Source organism: Hippocampus bargibanti, linkage group LG19 (genome assembly GCF_051943395.1).
Source record: "Hippocampus bargibanti isolate YZ-2025 linkage group LG19, ASM5194339v1, whole genome shotgun sequence".
In the NCBI taxonomy this organism is placed as follows: Eukaryota; Metazoa; Chordata; class Actinopteri; order Syngnathiformes; family Syngnathidae; genus Hippocampus; species Hippocampus bargibanti.
The window spans coordinates 11,810,534-11,830,904 of NC_142752.1; the positions used below are offsets into that span (position 1 = coordinate 11,810,534).

The 20,371-nt window shown below is 45.1% G+C and overlaps 1 protein-coding gene across 1 annotated transcript in view; it reads left to right on the top strand.

Annotated features, from left to right (window-relative positions):
* Positions 1 to 18,389, top strand: part of slc35f1 (solute carrier family 35 member F1) — a 50,506-nt gene extending 32,117 nt beyond the window's left edge. Inside the window, 6 exon segments of the mRNA XM_089021928.1 lie at positions 8,381 to 8,508; positions 13,316 to 13,475; positions 14,268 to 14,424; positions 16,313 to 16,365; positions 16,442 to 16,596; positions 18,156 to 18,389. Coding sequence (XP_088878054.1) covers positions 8,381 to 8,508; positions 13,316 to 13,475; positions 14,268 to 14,424; positions 16,313 to 16,365; positions 16,442 to 16,596; positions 18,156 to 18,389 — 887 coding nt within the window.
* Positions 18,390 to 20,371: the final 1,982 nt, after the last annotated feature.

The following is a 20,371-nucleotide window of genomic DNA, read 5'->3' on the forward strand; positions in this document are numbered from 1 at the left end:
AAGTAGGACTTCACTGAAGGCCTAGGTGTGAAATGCACGGACCGCCACTGAAAGAAAGTAAGTGCTGCTTAAAGTGACAAAAGAAAAGTAGTGCGTACAACTATTGCATTTAAGAAAGAAATAATCGCAAAATATGAAGGAGGTGTGCGAGTGTCTGATCTGGCGAGGGAATACAGCATGGCGAAATCTACGATCAGTACGATTTTAAACAATAAGGAGTCTGTGAAATCGAGTGATGTGACCGTGGGAGTGAGAGCAAGTCTCATTGGATAGATATTTTAAGAGAAAAGAACATCCTGGAGCCGAGTCATCCATAGCTGTCACGTTCCGAGCGAGAGTGATGGCAGATGACTCGTCGGAACGTAGTGGAATGTTTGAGATCCCAAAGCAGACACGCAGGATGTTTATTCACAAATCAAAGAAAACACAGCAAGTAAGAAGGCACGCTTACTACGCCAAAAAGCAAATGGCACACGAGGGTGCAAAATGACACAATCCCGGAAGATGACATAAATTACGGGATGCAGGGAAAATACCTCGGACCGGATACACTCGCGCATCAAAGGAAGAGTCCAGGTACGGTGGCGAGGTGAGTCAATTATCCGGCATTGGCGAGGTGATCGCGAACCGTATAAATGCCCCGTGTCCGTGATTAGAGAATGACTGCGGGTGGAGAACAGCCGGGAGAGGCAGCCCCCCCGGCTGTCAACTCGCAAGTGACAGGAGCAAAGAGATGGTTTCGGTGTTCGAAAAAAATCGCTTTTCGAACAGGGTCGTGGAACGAATTATGGTCGAGAACCGAGGTACCACTGTACTTTGGTCTGAAAACGTTGTGTAGGACCAAAAAGAGGCAGAAGAGGGCGACAAAGCTCAATGTAAGGAATTCATCAGCCTGTGGAAACCGGCTGATTAATTCCATACACGGCTTTGTAGCCATTTTCTGCCTTTTTTGGTTGTGACATTTCCCACCCCTGATGCCTTCTTCAGAACTATTTGAATCATATTCATAACTGGATGAGTAACAAGAAAGCATATTCTCCAAATCTGAAGCCATTGTTTTGATTCTCGAGCTCTCACATCCTTCTTAGCGCCAGGAGCGTTCCCCTCCCCTCCCTGCTCTCCGGACTCACTCACCTGTTGCTCATTTCCTTGATTGTGCCTTCTGGCTATAAAAGCCACCCATTACCGCTCGGTCCGCGCCGGTGTATTCTCTGTTGTTACCCTGTTTCGCAGCAGTACGCAGGTTGGTCCCGTTTGTCCACTCGGTTGTCTTACTCCCTGTTTTGCCCTGCGTGTCTCAGTAAAAACCTTTTCTTGAACTTACCGTCTCCACCGTGTATTTCGGATCCAACCCCTTACTATTTTTCTTCGTCCCTCGAGTCCTGTCACCACTCCTCGAGCAGGACGTGACACGAGCAAGGCAAGACGTCTTGCCGTGACACCACGAACATGGGGCCAGGACCTTCTGAAACTGGCCACTTCCGGTTTCAAATTGAAGTACTTTTTAGTTACTTTAAGTCATTTTTATTGGTGTTTTGCATTTGACTAAAAATATCATATTGCGTGTTTTGGGTATTTTAGATGCTATAAAAAGTTGTTCTGATGTCAGTTAAGAAACAAAAAAGTGACGTCGCTTGTCCTTTAACACAATGAATAAAATGTCCACATAACGCGTCCATCGATGTAAGCCGCAGGGTCTATAGCCCACTTAATTTGTAAGAAGACATCACACTGACAATAAACAGACAATAAAAATTGTTTTAATTAATTTCATTAATTATTTTTATTACCCTCCCAAAAAGCAAATATACAACCATAAACCAAGGAGGTCAGAGTTTTTATGTCTTCCACTCGCTCCTGCCCACCCTGACAGCACTGGGTAGCTCCTTCAGCCAGAGACTGTCACACCCGCACTGCAAGGAGGAGAAGTACCGTCGCTCGTTCCTACCGACTGCTGTCAGGCTTCTCAATTCTCAATAATCACACGTGAAAAAAACAAAAACTGGACACTTGTAGTGTACAGATGGGTTGATTCAATACTGATACATATATCAATATACCTTTCTTGATACTTGCACTGTACAGTTTTTATGAAACGATTTTGCACATTTCCAGTATACATCTCAGTCTGCTGACATTTTTATTTTACTATGCTTAGAACGTCTGTGTAAGCTCTCAGTCGTACAGGAATAGTCCATCGATAAAAAGGTTTCTTCAGCCGTCATCTGTACTTCTTTGAAGGTGTCGGACGTTTCGCCTCTTATCCAAGAAGTTTCGTCAGCAAATTAAAGTCTTACTGGTAGTTTCGGCCATATATATCCCTATGTGGTGATTAGAATCGAAAAGTAAGTATTGGTCAGTATTGGGGTGAGCCCATAGCACAACCATGAATTTGTTTGTAAAATGTTTCCCCAAATTGAAAATACGTAGTGTTAAGGCAAATTTACAATAATTGGCAGATGTGGTCCGGGTTAAGTTTGGTTCTTTCTTGCAGAGAACCACTCATTTGACGACAATGAGGTTAAAATCTTAGCGAAAAATAAAAAAGATGGTTTGAAAGGGGAGTAAAAGAAGCTATTTTCATAAGACAGCAAAATCCTTCCCTTAACCGTAATGGTAGGGTGAGGTTCAATTTGGATCGTTCGTACAATAGACTGCTTAGGCAACATAGGCTTAGTTATGTTGATGAGGTGATACCAGGGCAAATTGGGCAATCAGGCCAGTCGTCAGTCAGCACAATAGAAGCAATCAGTGGAGCTGCAGGGATTAGTCCTCTGCTCCCCCCAACCTGAGAGCAGGGACCAATCATAGCAAAGTCCGGCACCGCCACGTCTGGACAGTAGGGATATATATAGGGCCGAAACTACCAGCAAGACTTTAGTTTGCTGATGAAGCTTCTTGGATAAGAGGCGAAACGTCCGACACCTTCAAAGAAGTACATATGACGGCTGAAGAAACCTGTTCAACTATGCTTAGAATCACTTCTTTTTCTATCCTTTCACATTTTTATTTTACTATGCTTAGAATACCTTGGTTTTCTATCCTTTCACCCCCCCCCTCCCCCATCCCCTTTCAAATTGCTGGTGTGGACTGCAAATTTCCCCACTGGGACTAATAAAGGTTTTCTGATTCTAATTCTGCAGGGACCTGCTGGTGACATTGGCCTTTGGTCAGATCCTGTCCTGTTTAACCTGTGCCATCGGCCTCACGAGCAAATACCTGGCCGATGACTTCCATGCTAACACTCCGGTGTTCCAGAGTTTTCTTTTTTTTTTTTTTTTTTTTTTTTTTTTTTTTTTTTTTTTTTTTTTTTTTTTTTTTTTTTTTTTTTTTTTTTTTTTTTTTTTTTTTTTTTTTTTTTTTTTTTTTTTTTTTTTTTTTTTTTTTTTTTTTTTTTTTTTTTTTTTTTTTTTTTTTTTTTTTTTTTTTTTTTTTTTTTTTTTTTTTTTTTTTTTTTTTTTTTTTTTTTTTTTTTTTTTTTTTTTTTTTTTTTTTTTTTTTTTTTTTTTTTTTTTTTTTTTTTCCCCCCCCCCCCCCCCCCCCCCCCCCCCCCCCCCCCCCCCCCCCCCCCCCCCCCCCCCCCCCCCCCCCCCCCCCCCCCCCCCCCCCCCCCCCCCCCCCCCCCCCCCCCCCCCCCCCCCCCCCCCCCCCCCCCCCCCCCCCCCCCCCCCCCCCCCCCCCCCCCCCCCCCCCCCCCCCCCCCCCCCCCCCCCCCCCCCCCCCCCCCCCCCCCCCCCCCCCCCCCCCCCCCCCCCCCCCCCCCCCCCCCCCCCCCCCCCCCCCCCCCCCCCCCCCCCCCCCCCCCCCCCCCCCCCCCCCCCCCCCCCCCCCCCCCCCCCCCCCCCCCCCCCCCCCCCCCCCCCCCCCCGAACAAGATGATAAGCGCTCCGGAGGTCCAGTCTAGTGAAAACGGTCGCGGCCTGGAGGGACGCGAAGGCGGAGTCAATCAATGGGAGCGGGTATTTGTTCTTTATAGTTATTTCGTTGAGTCCCCGATAGTCCACGCACGGACGCAACGATTTATCCTTCTTGGCGATAAAAAAGAACCCCGCTCCCAAGGGTGACCGTGATGGCCGAATGAGCCCGGCCGCGAGCGAAGAGTCAATGTAGTCCCGGAGAGCCTGTTGTTCGGGTTGGGAGACGTTGTACAGACGAGAACTGGGAAACGGAGCGTTGGGCTGAATGTCAATGCCGCAATCATAGGGACGGTGCGGTGGTAAGGACAGGGCGCGGTCCTTGCTGAACGCCTGTCGTAGGTCGTGGTAACAGGGCGGTACCCCCTGAATGGTAGGTCCGTCCCACGAAATGGCCGGATTGTGGGTCCCCAGCCAAGGTAACCCGAGCACGATGGGAACCGAGCGTGAATGCATCACGAAAAACCGCCGGTATTCCACGTGATTGCCCGAGAGTACGAGTCGAAGCGGCGCGGTTTCTTGCGTAACCTCGGCGAGTAACCGACCGTCGAGATCAAGTATGCTCCGACTCGCCCCCAGCTGAACAACCCGACAACCCAACGCCGACACGACGCGCGGGTCTATAAAACAGCCGTCGGCCCCCGAGTCCACTAAGGCCCGAACGGACATTGTCCTGGTGGGACCGTGTATAACGGCATCCAGCTCCAGTCTCCGCGACGTGAACCCCCCCGCGGACCTTAAGGGGACCCGTTGTTTGTGTGGACGGGGTAACTTACAGTCACTGGGGGTCTTTCCGGGAAGCCCCCAACTGGGACAGTCCGGGGCTTGATGACCCAACTTGTCACAGAGCTGGCATGCCGGGCCGGTGTTGCGTCGCTCCGGCGCCCGCGCAGCGGCCCTTTCGCCCCCCATCTCCATCGGCTCCACAGCCGCGTGCCCCCCACGCGGAAAGGTCCGGGCACCCCCTCGGGTCCCTGCTGGCGGCTCGAGATTAGCCTGGGCGGCCCGCTCCCGGGCCCTGTCTCGCATCCGGTTGTCCAGCTGCAGCGTGAGGGAGATCAGCTCGCGAAGGCTGGAGCACTCGTCGCGGGTAGCCAGTTCGTCCTTCAACGCAGCGCTGAGCCCGCGCCGAAACATCCCTCGCAGCGCGCGGTCGTCATACCCGCTGGCGGCAGCCAGGACGCGGAAGGCGACGGAATATTCCGCCGCCGATCGGTTACCCTGCTGGCAGATCCACAGCTGGGACTCCGCTGCCCGCCCACTCACCGGGTGATGAAGTCCGGGAAGGAGGCTCGGAGCTCCGGCCGAGATTCCCAGACGGCCAACGCCCAAGCGGCTGCGGGTCCGGCAAGCAGGCTGGTAACGTAAGACACTTTGGCCGCGTCAGTGGTGTATACGGAGGGTTGCTGGTCGAAAACTATGGAGCACTGCAGCAGGAATTGCGCACAGCGTCCGGGCTCCCCTCCGGAACGGGCGGGATGTGGGATGTTGGGTTCGCGGCTCAAAGTTTGGGGAGGGACGGCCCCCGCGGCGAAGGCGCCGCTGGTCTCAAGTCTGTCTACCCGTTGGGCTAATCGGGTGATGTCGCAGCGGATCTCCGCGATGGCGGGTTGATTCAATACTGATACATATATCAATATACCTTTCTTGATACTTGCACTGTACAGTTTTTATGAAACGATTTTGCACATTTCCAGTATACATCTCAGTCTGCTGACATTTTTATTTTACTATGCTTAGAACGTCTGTGTAAGCTCTCAGTCGTACAGGAATAGTCCATCGATAAAAAGGTTTCTTCAGCCGTCATCTGTACTTCTTTGAAGGTGTCGGACGTTTCGCCTCTTATCCAAGAAGTTTCGTCAGCAAATTAAAGTCTTACTGGTAGTTTCGGCCATATATATCCCTATGTGGTGATTAGAATCGAAAAGTAAGTATTGGTCAGTATTGGGGTGAGCCCATAGCACAACCATGAATTTGTTTGTAAAATGTTTCCCCAAATTGAAAATACGTAGTGTTAAGGCAAATTTACAATAATTGGCAGATGTGGTCCGGGTTAAGTTTGGTTCTTTCTTGCAGAGAACCACTCATTTGACGACAATGAGGTTAAAATCTTAGCGAAAAATAAAAAAGATGGTTTGAAAGGGGAGTAAAAGAAGCTATTTTCATAAGACAGCAAAATCCTTCCCTTAACCGTAATGGTAGGGTGAGGTTCAATTTGGATCGTTCGTACAATAGACTGCTTAGGCAACATAGGCTTAGTTATGTTGATGAGGTGATACCAGGGCAAATTGGGCAATCAGGCCAGTCGTCAGTCAGCACAATAGAAGCAATCAGTGGAGCTGCAGGGATTAGTCCTCTGCTCCCCCCAACCTGAGAGCAGGGACCAATCATAGCAAAGTCCGGCACCGCCACGTCTGGACAGTAGGGATATATATAGGGCCGAAACTACCAGCAAGACTTTAGTTTGCTGATGAAGCTTCTTGGATAAGAGGCGAAACGTCCGACACCTTCAAAGAAGTACATATGACGGCTGAAGAAACCTGTTCAACTATGCTTAGAATCACTTCTTTTTCTATCCTTTCACATTTTTATTTTACTATGCTTAGAATACCTTGGTTTTCTATCCTTTCACCCCCCCCCGCCCCCATCCCCTTTCAAATTGCTGGTGTGGACTGCAAATTTCCCCACTGGGACTAATAAAGGTTTTCTGATTCTAATTCTGCAGGGACCTGCTGGTGACATTGGCCTTTGGTCAGATCCTGTCCTGTTTAACCTGTGCCATCGGCCTCACGAGCAAATACCTGGCCGATGACTTCCATGCTAACACTCCGGTGTTCCAGAGTTTTCTCAACTACATCCTGCTGTTTCTGGTCTACACCACCACACTGGCGGTCAGGCAAGGTACACACAGAACATGCTTTCGATGGTTGATTGAAATATCATTGCAACACTTGTATACTTTGCACTCACTCCAAAAATGACAAACTTCAAATGGAATAAAAAATATATTTGTGCCTATTTATATTTTTTGGGTGTGACAGCTGCTCCAAAAAACGTTTACAACACGAGCAGCCACAGTGTGAAACGAGATAATAAAATCTCAAGATTATGTCCAACATCCGTGGGTGATTTGGTCCCCGCCCACACATAAAGGATACATAACTCACATTACTTCTGTTTTATTAATTTTGGGATGTGAAATGTTTAATTTTGAAAAATTACCCGATTCTCTTTTACATTCGTATAAAGCAGGGGTTGGGAACCTATGGCTCACGAGCCATATATGACTCTTTTGCTGATTGCATCTGGCTCGCCGATTAAAAACGAACTAAATACATATTCTCACTTTTTCGCTGTTCATTTCCTGTTTGGGCTGCAGTTGGCAGAAAGTGCAATTTCGATTGAATGATCCTGGCTTCACTTATATTAAATAATACATTCTGACATTTTGTTGAAAAGTGGCCGCGCGTGTGTGCTTGTTTGCGTGTGTGTGTGGCTCTCATTGAAAACATGTCTAAATATTTTACTTTTATGGCTATCATATTCATAACTGGATGAGTAACAAGAAAGCATGTTCTCAGAATTTGAAGCCATTGTTTTGATTCTAGAGCAAGGCAAGACGTCTTGGCCCGACGTCACGAACAAGGCGGCGGGACCTTCTGACACTCACAATTTCCCGGGTCATTTTGAAGTACTTTTGGGACACTTTAACTCATTTTTATTGGTGTTTTGCATTTGACTAAAAATATCAGCCTGCGTGTTTTGGATATTTTAGATGCTATAAAACGTTTTTCTGATGTCAGTTAGGAAACAAAAAAAATGGTGTTGGTTGTCCTTTGAAAGACAGTATCGGTGGTCCTACCTGTAATATGGATTTATCTCAATGGGAGATTTTCACACAAGTCCACTCCAATGCTCCAACCAAGCCCTTATCAACCAAGTATTTTTCATCCACTTTTTTTCCCTGTGGTGTATCTTATTTTGAAGGCACGTTTCACAACGTTACCATAGCAACCATAGAGTGTTGAGGTCAGATAGGACGTTTCTTGTGTCATTTTTCGTGTTTATGATTCTTACAGAATGCCACAGTTTTCATCTCAACCACATGAAGTTTTCAGACCAAACAGAGTACCCAAAATGCATTGTGTGTCGCTTTTTCGGTCAGGGGCGTTCCAGACGTGACGTCACGTCAGGAATCGTCAGCAACTCGAAAACAAGACTTCCTGAATATTTAGCGCACGTCTTAAAACGTAAAATATAGCTATATGCGGTGGAATCTTTGTAAAATACGCTCAGTACAAGTCATTTCAAGTGATTTTACAAATTATGGACACAACTTGTGTGGAGGCGTCAGTTGTCCTTTAAAGTCTTCAATATAAAATAGAATGCCTATTCATTGATCTATCTATGATGCTTCGTTTTTCCCACTCACTTGTGTGTGTGTGTGTGTGTGTGTGTCTCACCAGGTGAAGGAAATTTGTTGGCCATTTTGAAGCAGCGCTGGTGGAAATACATGATTTTAGGTTTCATAGACATCGAGGCCAACTACCTCATCCTAAAATCTTACCAATACACCACACTGTCCAGTGTACAGGTATTTGCATTTGTGTTGATTGATTGCCAAAAACAATAATTCAATAGTGCTCTTGTAGTTCCTGAGGAGCATCCGTTTAGTGATAAGGTGATTTATAACTGTGTGATAAAAGCCACAGTCTTTCTTGAGCTGTATAAAGTTGTTGCTTGAACAAACGTGACCTCTACTTGTGTGTTGCTTTGCTCTATAGTACAGTTCGTTGATTATACAGAAGCAATTTGCATCTATACATGACGTTTTTACAGGCCCAAGAACACAAATAGGCCAGATCACCCTTCATCCTTTCATACACCCTTTAACCTTATAACATGATAAGCTTGTCCACTGTCATCACTTGTGTAGGTTCTTACATTTTCCACATGTGAACCTCCAAATTCCGACAGTCAATTGTCTATTTAAAATTGTTATACTGGAATATAAATAAATAAATAAATAAATAAACAAACAAATAAATAAATAAATAATAAATGAGGGTGGCCCGGTAGTCGAGTGGTTAGCACACCGGCTTCACAGTGCAGAGGTCGCCGGTTCGCATCCCGGTCCGGCCTCCCTGTGCGGAGTTTGCATGTTCTCCCCGGGCCCGCGTGGGTTTTCTCCAGGTCCTCCGGTTTCCTCCCACACTCCAAAAACATGCATGGTAGGCAGATTGACCACTCCAAGTTGTACGTCTTTGTGTGCCCTGCGATTGGCTGGCAACCAATTCAGGGTGTCCCCCGCCTCGTGCCCGAAGACAGCTGAGATAGGCTCCAGCACTCCCCGCGACCCTAATGAGGAATAAGCGGTACGGAAGATGAGATCATATATTAATACTAATATATACATATATGATAAATATAAATAATGAATGGAAAGGAATTTAAAATTCAAATTTGAATCACAAACCTCGCTAATTAGCAGAGGCATGGAATCAGGTGTGGCGAAGGACAGTGTTGACAACTTGTGGCTCGTTAGCTTCGGCCTAGTGGACCCCTGAAGCTTTCTTTAAAAAAATAAAATAAAACAGTACAGTGATACCTTGGCTTACGAACTCTCAGGTTGGGGGGAATGTAGCAACAATCAGTGGGGCCACAGGGGAGGGGTCCTCTGTTCCCCCCAACCTGAGAATAGTGACCTATCATAGCTGTGTCCGGCGCCGCCATGCCTGGACATTAGGGATATATAAATAGGGCCGATACGACCAGTCAGACTTTAGTTCGCTGACGAAGCCTCTTGGATAGGAGGCGAAACGTCCGAAAATTTCAAAATTGTACATATGACGGCTGAAGAAACCTTCTCATCGATGGACCACTCCTGTACGACTGAGAGCTTACACAGACGCTGTGCTCGAATATGTACATCTGTGAGAAAAAAAAAACTAGTCCAGGAGTCAACAAGCTGAAATGTTGAAAGAGCCATATTGGACAACATTAAACAAGATGTCTCTTTGGTGGAAGATCTACTTTTTGATCAACAAGATACAAACAATCTCACCATTTTCCAATGCTGTAAAAATGTATAGAATAAATAGTAAATTTCCACATTTCTTTCAACGAAGATTTTTGTCATAGCCTGCGACACGTTTCCATTAGCAGGATGTGATGCCGGGCAGGGGCCGTTGGTAAAAAACAAACAGCGTTACTTGTATAATCCTGGCAAAAAAATGGAAATATGGAGGGCCGAGAGAAGCATTTTTATACGGTACACATGAGCTATGATGTTTAACCCTCTGCAAACATGTGTCCCATGTTTTGTTCATCTTAGTGGCCAATTTGGCTGTTTCTCATGATGGCGTGCGGTCTTGGATCAATCGCGGGAGGTTGGTTGATCAAAAAGTAGATCTTCCATCAAAACAAAAAGAGTTGAGTCTTCAGAACACTGTACACTACAGGGAAAGAAAAAAACATTTCATCATGAAGGCTTATTGTGATATTATAGCTGACGTAATTTTGATGTTAAACTAATATAGCTAATATACAGTGATACCTCGGTTTACAAACCCCTTGGTTTACGAACTTTTCGATCTATGAATGTTAAATTTATCAAAGTTTTACATTGGTATACGAACTATTTTTCGGGATACACACGGAGCGCCACAATGAGTGATGTGTTGTTCGCGAATGAGCCCGTTCTCCTAACAAGAAAATGGCAGCCAGCTTGTTTTGGTCCTCTATTCACTGCCCCCAGTTGTCGGTTAAAGCCACGTGATTGGTGAAGAACGCAGCAGTGAGGGGGTGTTTACAGAAAGAGAGAGAGTGAAGCCATTCTCCAAAAAAGAAAATGGCTCCCTACATTTTTTTTGTCCTCTATTCCCGCCCCAGTCTTTGGTTAAAGCCACGTGATTGGTCAAGAACGCAGCAGTGAGGGGAGGTGGTTCAAAAATTAAACCGACAGACAGACGACAGAGAAAGAGTGACAAAATGGATAGAAAACAGTGAAAGTTGGACTTGTTTCAACTTTAATCGTTCAAAAGTGGAGTGTAGACTGCAAGGTTAAAATATCCCATCAATCAGGCTCTACAAATAACCCGCACAAGCCATCTGTACAATCGATGCAAAAAGCTATCAACCCAACTAAACAGAACACAATTGATGAGGAACAAGGTAAAGTTATCGCAGAGAAAGCACCTATGAGGGATCATTCCTCAAGATGGTGAAAGAAGAAGGCTACGTTCCTCATCAAGTGTTTAATTTGATGAAACTCAAGCCATCAACAACCATTACAAAGGTAAATAAAACGACTTTATTATATAGTACAGTTTATTTCTTTAATTATAATACCATAGCACATTTATTATACATAAAATAAGGTAGATTTTGTGTAGTTTTAAGGCTTAGAAAATACAAAATAATGTTTTATGGGAACCTTGTCAGGGTTTTGCGAGGTGGTGATGGTGGGTTCGGATCCCAAAAAGCAGGCAGGAGGGAGCAGGAGGTTGTTTGACAAATTGTATTAAAATAAAGGTCAGCAGTAACAAAATGTAAAACATCAAAATGATCTGAATGGAAAAAATACAAAGTAGCAAAAGAAAACCAAGTGTAAAAGTCCGCCAAGGTTAAACAAACACGTACACAATGCATGCAGCAACCAAGCAGCAAACAAACAATGAATCGGCACCGGATGATCGTGCCAGGTGTCCTTTTAAGTGTCATTGATTATAACGACCAGCACCTGCGAGGCTGCCGGCAGGGCTGACGTCGCTACCCGCTGTTCGCCAATCTGATCGGGACGACCAGCACCTGTGCAGGTGCAGGCGGGGCCGACAGCGCCCCCCGTTGGTCGCCAACCAGATCATAACAGTACCCCCCCTTCAAGGGGCTGCTTCCAGAAGTCCCAACAGTCTCCCAAAAGGTCCACTCGCCAGGGAACGGTCGGTGGAGAGGGCAACCGCTGCCTCTCCAGCATACGACGGGCGGCGGCCTGATGGGAACGGGACTCGGCCTGGGGTGGACGAAGACGCGGCACGGATCGTCGTGGGCGTGAGTGCGATCCTTCTCGCACGTTCACGCGACGGCGCATGGCTCTGCGTGGACGTCGACTGCCAGGCGCAGAATGGCACCCCGTACGGCCGTATGGGACCAGGTCTCGGCCGGACGCCGACGTGGGCGTGAACTGCCCGGCTCCGGGGGAACGAGACGGGTCCAGAGCCACTCCGGGATCCAGCGGTGAGTGGGGTCTCGGACTGACGTTGACGCGAACGTTGCACGGCTCGTCGTGGATGAGACTCAATTCGTCATGCACGACGACAGCGTGGCTGGACGTGGGCGTGCAATGCCAGTCACCCAGTGTCACCCTGGACGGCCACCTGGAAGGAGGTCTCGGCCGGACGTTTACGTGGACGTTGCGGCTCGTCGAGTGACGCAATTCAAACGCGACGAGGCTTGCGCTAACGTGGACGTAGCATGGTCAGGCACGGGGTGTCAGGGTTTTGCGAGGTGGTGATGGCGGGTTCGGATCCCAAAAAGCAGGCAGGAGGGAGCAGGAGGTTGTTTGACAAATTGTATTAAAATAAAGGTCAGCAGTAACAAAATGTAAAACATCAAAATGATCTGAATGGAAAAAATACAAAGTAGCAAAAGAAAACCAAGTGTAAAAGTCCGCCAAGGTTAAACAAACACGTACACAATGCATGCAGCAACCAAGCAGCAAACAAACAATGAATCGGCACCGGATGATCGTGCCAGGTGTCCTTTTAAGTGTCATTGATTATAACGACCAGCACCTGCGAGGCTGCCGGCAGGGCTGACGTCGCTACCCGCTGTTCGCCAATCTGATCGGGACGACCAGCACCTGTGCAGGTGCAGGCGGGGCCGACAGCGCCCCCCGTTGGTCGCCAACCAGATCATAACAAACCTGGGAACGGATTATTCTCATTTTAATGGTTTGCTATGGGAAATTTATTTTTGGGATACACACTTTTCACCATTCACACTCTGTCTGGGAACAAATTATGTTCGTAAGCCAAGGTATCACTGTAGCCTGCTCCAATGCATCTTGTTTTTTTTTTATTTTATTTATTTTATTGTATTTATTTTTGGTCCAATATGGATCTTTACACATTTTAGACTGTTGACCCCTGGACTCCGTTTTGTTTTTGTTGTTTTTCTCACAGTTGTGCATAGTTGAGCACAGTTAAAAATAAGCATTTCGTGGCCTTGAACGCAATTGAGTTGATTTGCCCCTAATTAACACGGTTCCGCTTATTCACATTACCATTGGAATGTGAGATTCGCACAGATGGAGATCAATGATGCTTACATCATCAGTGCTTTTCGTATTCCTCTCACTCACTCTCACTCTTTTTATTTTTTGGTTCTTCTGTTTCTCTCAGTTATTAGACTGCTTTGTTATCCCAGTGGTGCTACTGCTATCCTGGTTCTTTCTATTGGTGAGATACAAGTTGATCCACGTTGTCGGCACATTACTGTGTCTTATGGGGATTGGGTGCATGGTGGGGGCTGACATCTTACTTGGCCCTCAGCAGGCTTTCGGTGAGTGAACTCACAGTATCAACTTACTTATTTTCTTTGTTTGATTTTCACAATCAATATTTTATTTATTGTTTCATTGAGTTGCTGCTAATGTCCTATTATTGTGCAACTGTGCGCGCTGCACAGCCATTTGTGACTGTAATTTTCTATTTTAAAAAATGCTTAACTTTCACCCTTTTGCCCACCAATAATGATATGATGAACATGATAAGCTGTCCACTGTAGTAACCTCTGTACCTGAAAGGGTTATTTTTGCTCGGCAGGCTTTGACATTCAGTATTTTGCATACAGCGCTGAGTGGTCTCCCAGGGTTACAAACCACTCAGTATTTTCAGTTATCACATTGTTGTTGAATAATGGCACTTTAGCACAACCGACTTTCACGTATGGTAAAATTGAATAAAATCATGGCCACTCTTAATGTTTAAGGATGAACAATTTACTTGGCTTTAACAATTTACGTGGATGGATGGATGGATGGATGGCTGGCTAGATAGCTAGACAGACAGAGAGATATTTTGCCACAGAAAATATCTGCGGCAACATATGCATGTCAGCTCCGTGGGACAAATAGGGGGCTGCCTTTGAATAATCTAATTAAATTTCATCCTGGGGAAATTTGACTCCAAAATGTACACGTACCTCCTGGAAAAAAAGTGTGTTTGATTTCTGATGGGGTCACTGTTCTCAATTATATTGAACAAAAGACCTATACATTTTTAAAAAAAACTATCAATGCTGATGGCAAAAGTAACATGTATAAGTAATTTTTTCTCATACTCTTCTGTCTAGGTGAACAGAAGCTGTTTGGTGATCTGTTAGTTTTGGGAGGAGCAACTTTGTACGGGATCTCCAATGTGTGTGAAGAGTTCATTGTGAAGAACCTGAACCGTGTGGAGTTTCTGGGCATGATAGGTCTCTTTGGGTCATTTTTCAGTGGCATCCAACTGTAAGTGAATAAGTACAGTCCAATTTCTGCTGCCTTCCGACACACGCCAGATCTCACCCTTGCTCGCTTACCTTAGTTCCTAAGGCAAGCTCCGTATAAACGCAAATTGTCTGCCGTGTGGGACATCTGTGTAAGCACTCATTCGTACAGGAGTGGTCCATCGATGAAAAGGTTTCTTCAGCCGTCATCTGTACTTCTTTGAAGGTGTCAGACGTTTCACTTCTTTTCCAAGAGGCTTCGTCAGCAAACTAAAGTCATTTGCTGGTAGTTTCGGCCCAATATATACCCCTACTGTCCAGACGTGGCGGTGCCAGACTCTGCTATGATTGGTCCCTGCTCTCTGGTTGGGGGGAGCAGAGGACTACTCCCTGTGGCTACACTGATTACTTCTATTGTCCTGCCTGAGTATGAGGCCTACGACTGGCCTGGTTGCCTCATTTGCTCTGGTATCACCTCATCAGTATAACTAAGCCTATGTTGCCTAAGAAGTATGTTTACGAATGATCCAAATTAAACCTCACCCCACCATGGCGATTTAGTGAATGATTTTGCTGTTTTATGAAAATCACTTCTTTTTCTCCCCTTTCAAACCATCTATTTTCTTTTAACCGCTACTTTCTTTTAACCTCGTTGTCGTCAAATGAGTGGTTGCTAGCTTTTAGGTACTCCCGATTGAGGGACACTATTATCCCTGTGATTTTGATAGTCTTTTTTTGAGAATTTGTTTAATCTGGGACCATTTTGATCTCCTTTTGGAGAATAAGGCATTGATTCAAACCTCCTTGTATGACCAAGTGATTCTCAGATTATTGATATATTTTATTCCAATTCAAATTTAAGTCAATGTAACTTTCTTTTTATTTTTCTTTTACTATTCTTGTACTTTATTGCTGGTGAAATTTCGAATTTTCCAGAAAGAAACATCATTGACAAAAGCACCTCTGCGACTACATCAGGCATCATAATTAGTTTGTTTTTTGGAAACTGTTCTGGGCGGCCTGGTAGTCGAGTGGTTAGCACACCGGCTTCACAATGCAGAGGTCGCCGGTTCGCGTCCCGGTCCGGCCTCCCTGTGTGGAGTTTGCATGTTCTCCCCGGACCCGCATGGGTTTTCTCCGGGTCCTTCGGTTTCCTCCCACACTCCAAAAACATGCATGGCAGGCAGATTGACCACTCCAAATTGTCCCTAGGTGTGAGTGTGAGAGTGACTGTTGTACGTCTTTGTGTGCCCTGCAATTGGCTGGCAACCAATTCAGGGTGTCCCCCGCCTCGTGCCCGAAGACAGCTGAGATAGGCTCCAGCAACCCGTGACCCTAATGAGGAATAATATATATATATATATATATATATATATATATATATGGCCAAAACTACCAGCAAATTTTAGTTCGCTGACGAAGTTCCTTGGATGAGAAGCGAAACATCCGACACCTTCAAAGAAGTACAGATGACGGCTGAATAAGCCACTCCTGCACGACTGAGAGCTGAGACAGACGCCTTAACCTCACTAGGGTCATGGGGCGTTGGAGCCGATCCCAGCTGTTCTCGGGCAGTAGGCGGGGGACACCCTGAATCGCTTGCCAGCCAATCACAGGGGGCACAGAAACGAACATCGAGTCACGCTCCCTCTTTTTCTCAGGGGCAATTTGGAATGATTATCAGCTTGTATGTTTTTTGGAATGGGGGACGAAATCAGTCGACCCAGAGACAACGCACTGAGGAATATAATGTACACATTCTCTTTATATTTCACGCATCGATTATCGGGTGTACTGTAAGTTTTTAAGAACATGTAATTCTTTTAGGTGGGCTTAATTGTGCGGCAAAATATGGTTTGCATACATGCCGTATGTAAGCGGATGTCAGAAGTTTGTCTGTTGCCTTGCAGGGCCATAATGGAACAAAAGGAGCTGCTGAAGATTCCCTGGGACTGGCAGATCGGCAAGTTTTGGCTCTGTTGGATTTTTCAAAATGCTACGCGTAAAGGACGTGAGACAAATCTATGCTTGTGTCACAGGTCTTCTTTATGTGGGCTTCAGTGCGTTCCTGTTCTGCCTGTACAGCTTTATGCCGCTGGTAATGAAGTGGACGAGTGCCGCCTCGATCAATCTGTCTCTGCTTACGGCTGACCTGTACAGTGTCTTGTGTGGCTACTTACTCTTTGATTATAAGGTAACGTGTTGGGTTTGTTTTCATTGTCAGTAGATTATCTATCTATCTATCTATCTATCTATCTATCTATCTATCTATCTATCTATCTATGTCTGTCTGTCCGTCCACCCACCCATTTTGTATATCCTGTTTCACATCCCTGGGTGTGTGTTTTGTTATTTATTTATTATTATTTATTATCTTGTTAGTCATAAAATGACTGTTAAGAATTCATCCATCCATTTATTTTCCAATCCCCTTCATCCTCAGATGTTCATGTTGCATGGTCTCCCCTTACCTGTGTGGATTTTCTCCAGGTACTCCAGTGTCCTCATATTCCAAAAAACATGTATGACAGGCTGATTGAACACTCTAAATCAGGGGTCTCAAACTCAATTTACCCGGGGGCCGCTGGAGGCAGAATCTGGGTGAGGCTCGGCCGCATCAGGATTTTCACAAGAAAAGCAAAGATAAAACATTCCAATGTTCTCAAAATCTTTATCTTTAACACACAAAAAATGAATTAAATGAATAAATGGAAAAATGAATAACAAATAAATTAACCAGTAATAAATAAATAAAATAAATAGAATGATCAAAAGGCAGATACAGCGACTGAAAGAAAAACACAGGAAACAAATTATTTTAACATTTTCAAATGTCTGTATTCACAGTTCTTTAACCTTTAACTTTCTGAACATAAATAAAATATTGAACATGAACTGTCCTAAACATGGCTTCGCTTGCCTCCTTCTTGCTGCTCGAGACCTGGCAGCGCTTCTTTTCACAAAGCCGAGCCACATTTGGCTTGAGGGAGGAGGCAGTGGACACTGAGTAGGGCTTGAAGATGCTCATCAGTAAGTCTGGACCTGTACTTGGACTTATTGAAGTTCAAGGTGGAAAAGAGCTTCTCACATAAATATGTGCTCCCAAAAAGACACATGGTCCACTGAACATTCGGGAAAGTTCAGGGAAGCTGGGGGTTAACTCTCTTAAACATTGCCCAAGCTTGTTTGCTTCTCCATTCACATCCCTGAACTTGGCTTTGAGTGCAGAGTGGCACTGTCGGTCACTGAGCTCCATTTGGAACACAGGAGGGGCATCTTGCACATCAAAAGAGAATGGGTCAGGAAAAATTTGAAATGTGGCTTTGTGCGTCTTGAAGTCTGCAAATCTGTGATTAAATTCCCTCTGTAGCTCCAAAATGGTGGTTTGTTCCATGGTTTGTTCAGCGGTTTGTTCAGCTCCACACACAAGTTTCATTCATATCAATCATGCGGGCCGCACTAACATTAATCTTTCATGTCAAGGCGGGCCGCAAAATATTCTTTTGGGGTCCGCAGTTGGCCTGCGGGCCATGAGTTTGAGAGTTTGAGACCACTGCTCGAAATTGTCCCGATTTGCTCAAAGGCAGCTGAGATTGGCTTCACCGCACCTGCAACCCTTCCTCGAATAAGCATATTAGAAAATGAATGAATGGATGGGGAGGTTATGATGGTCCAAAGCTTTTGTTGAATATGTTGTGTTTCTGGGTAAAAAGTGATTGACCTAAAATATGTGTTTGTGCTTATGTATTGCAGTTTTCTTCTCTCTACTTACTGTCATTCATCCTGATTATCTTGGGCCTGGTGGTTTATTCCTCTTCATCCACCTATATGCTTCAGGATCCTCGAGTATACAAGCAGTTCAGGAACACAGTCAACCATCGTCCCAGTGAGAGCCTCCAGCCCAGTCAGCGAGTCTTGGAGCCGTCTGTAGCATATACCACCTCGGGCCATGAGTTGGGGGAGGAACCGAATTAGCGTGTCATTTAGCGTGGGGTATTAGATTGTTGATTGTTGGAGACAACACGTGGACATGTGGGAAGCGAACGCTTAAGCCCATAGTTGTGTCCAAAGAGCTGTCTCTGATGGTCATGTAAAACTGGGTGATTAACTTCCTGTTTGGACAAGGTGTTGATTTTATGGGGTACAGTAATACCTCAGTTTACGAATCCTTTGGCTTATGAACTTTTCGGTTTACGAACGTTAAATTTATGAAAATTTTACCTTGGCCTACGAACTTTTTCGTACACGGAGCTTCTTCAATGCGGATGTGTCATTCGCGAACGGGCCCGTTCTTCTAACAACAAAATGGCAGATGACTGTTTTTGTCCTCAGAGTGTAGACTGCAAGGTTAAAATATCCCATCAATCAGGCTCCACAAACAACCCGCACAAGCCATCTGTACACTTGATGCAAAAAGCTATCAACCCAACTAAACATAACACACTTGATGAGCAATTAGATAAAATTATCACAGAGAAAGCACCTACAAGGGATCATTCCTCAAGATGGTGAAAGAAGAAGGTTACGTTCCTCATCAAGTGTTTAATGCTGATGAAACTGGCCACTCCATTCCATCAAGCGATCAATGACCATCACAAAGGTAAATAAAACCACTCTATTATACAGTACAGTTTATTTCTTTAATTATAATACCACAGCACATTTATTATACATACAATAAGGTACAATTTGTGTTGTTTTAAGGCTCAGAAAATTAGAAAGTAGAAAATTATGTTTTATGGGGACCTGGGAATGGATTATTCTCATTTTAATGGTTTCCTTTGGGATTTTTTTGGGGGGATACACACTTTTCACCTTACACACTCTGTCTGGGAACCAATAAAATTCGTAAGCCAAGGTATCACTGTATATAAACAACATGAACAAGAAGCTTCAGATCCCCAATAACGGTTTTGTCCTACCTACCAGAATGTGTAACTAAAAAAGACGGAATGTTATTGAGTCGCTCAAGACGAGCCGCTACAGAGGTGAATGTAAATTATGAAGCAATGTACATATGTGGTATAGTATCTTTTTCTTCCTTGTTTGCTCTTTCGATACCGTATCCTGTTCAGGCTTGCAAAACGTGCGTGAACTGTATTCCATTTGTTTGTGGGTGCCTGATGTGTTTTTCCCCCAATATTTTCAAGTAAAAGCATCTGCTGAAACACAACTGCGTGGTAGGGATCAATGACTTCTACCCTGAATTACTTCACTGCCACAAATGGACATAACACTTGATACATAGGTCTGCGTAAGCTCTCAGTCGTACAGGAGTGGTCCATCGATGAAAAGGTTTCTTCACCCGTCATCTGTACTTTGAAATTGTCGGACGTTTCGCTTCTTATCCAAGATGTTTCGTCAGCAAACTAAAGTCTTGCTGGTAGTTTCGGCCCTATATATATATATATCCCTACTGTTCAGACGTGGCGGTGCCGGACTCTGCTATGATGGGTTTATTGAATACATTGTAAAAATGAAAATTGTAAAGAGCAATACATTGGGGAGACTAAACAAATTCTCAAAAAAAAAACTTTATCAACATGGCAGGCATAATACGAGTGGGCCTCAATTGGCAGTACATATGCACCTAAAAGCTAGCAACCACTCATTTGACGACAATGAGGTTAAAATCTTAGCGAAAGAAAATAAATGGTTTGAAAGGGGAGTAAAAGAAGCTATTTTCATAAAACAGCAAAATCCTTCACTAAACCGCCATGGTGGAGGGAGGTTCAATTTGGACTGCTTAGGCAACATCGGCTTGGTTATGCTGATGAGGTGATACCAGTGCAAATGGGGCAATCAGGCCAGTCGTAGACCTCATACTCAGGCAGGACAATAGAAGTAATCAGTCAGGACAACAGAAGTAATCAGTGGAGCCGCAGGGACTATTCCTCTGCTCCCCCCAACCTGAGAGCAGGGACCAATTATAGCAGAGTCCGGCACCGCCACATCTGGACCGCAGGGAT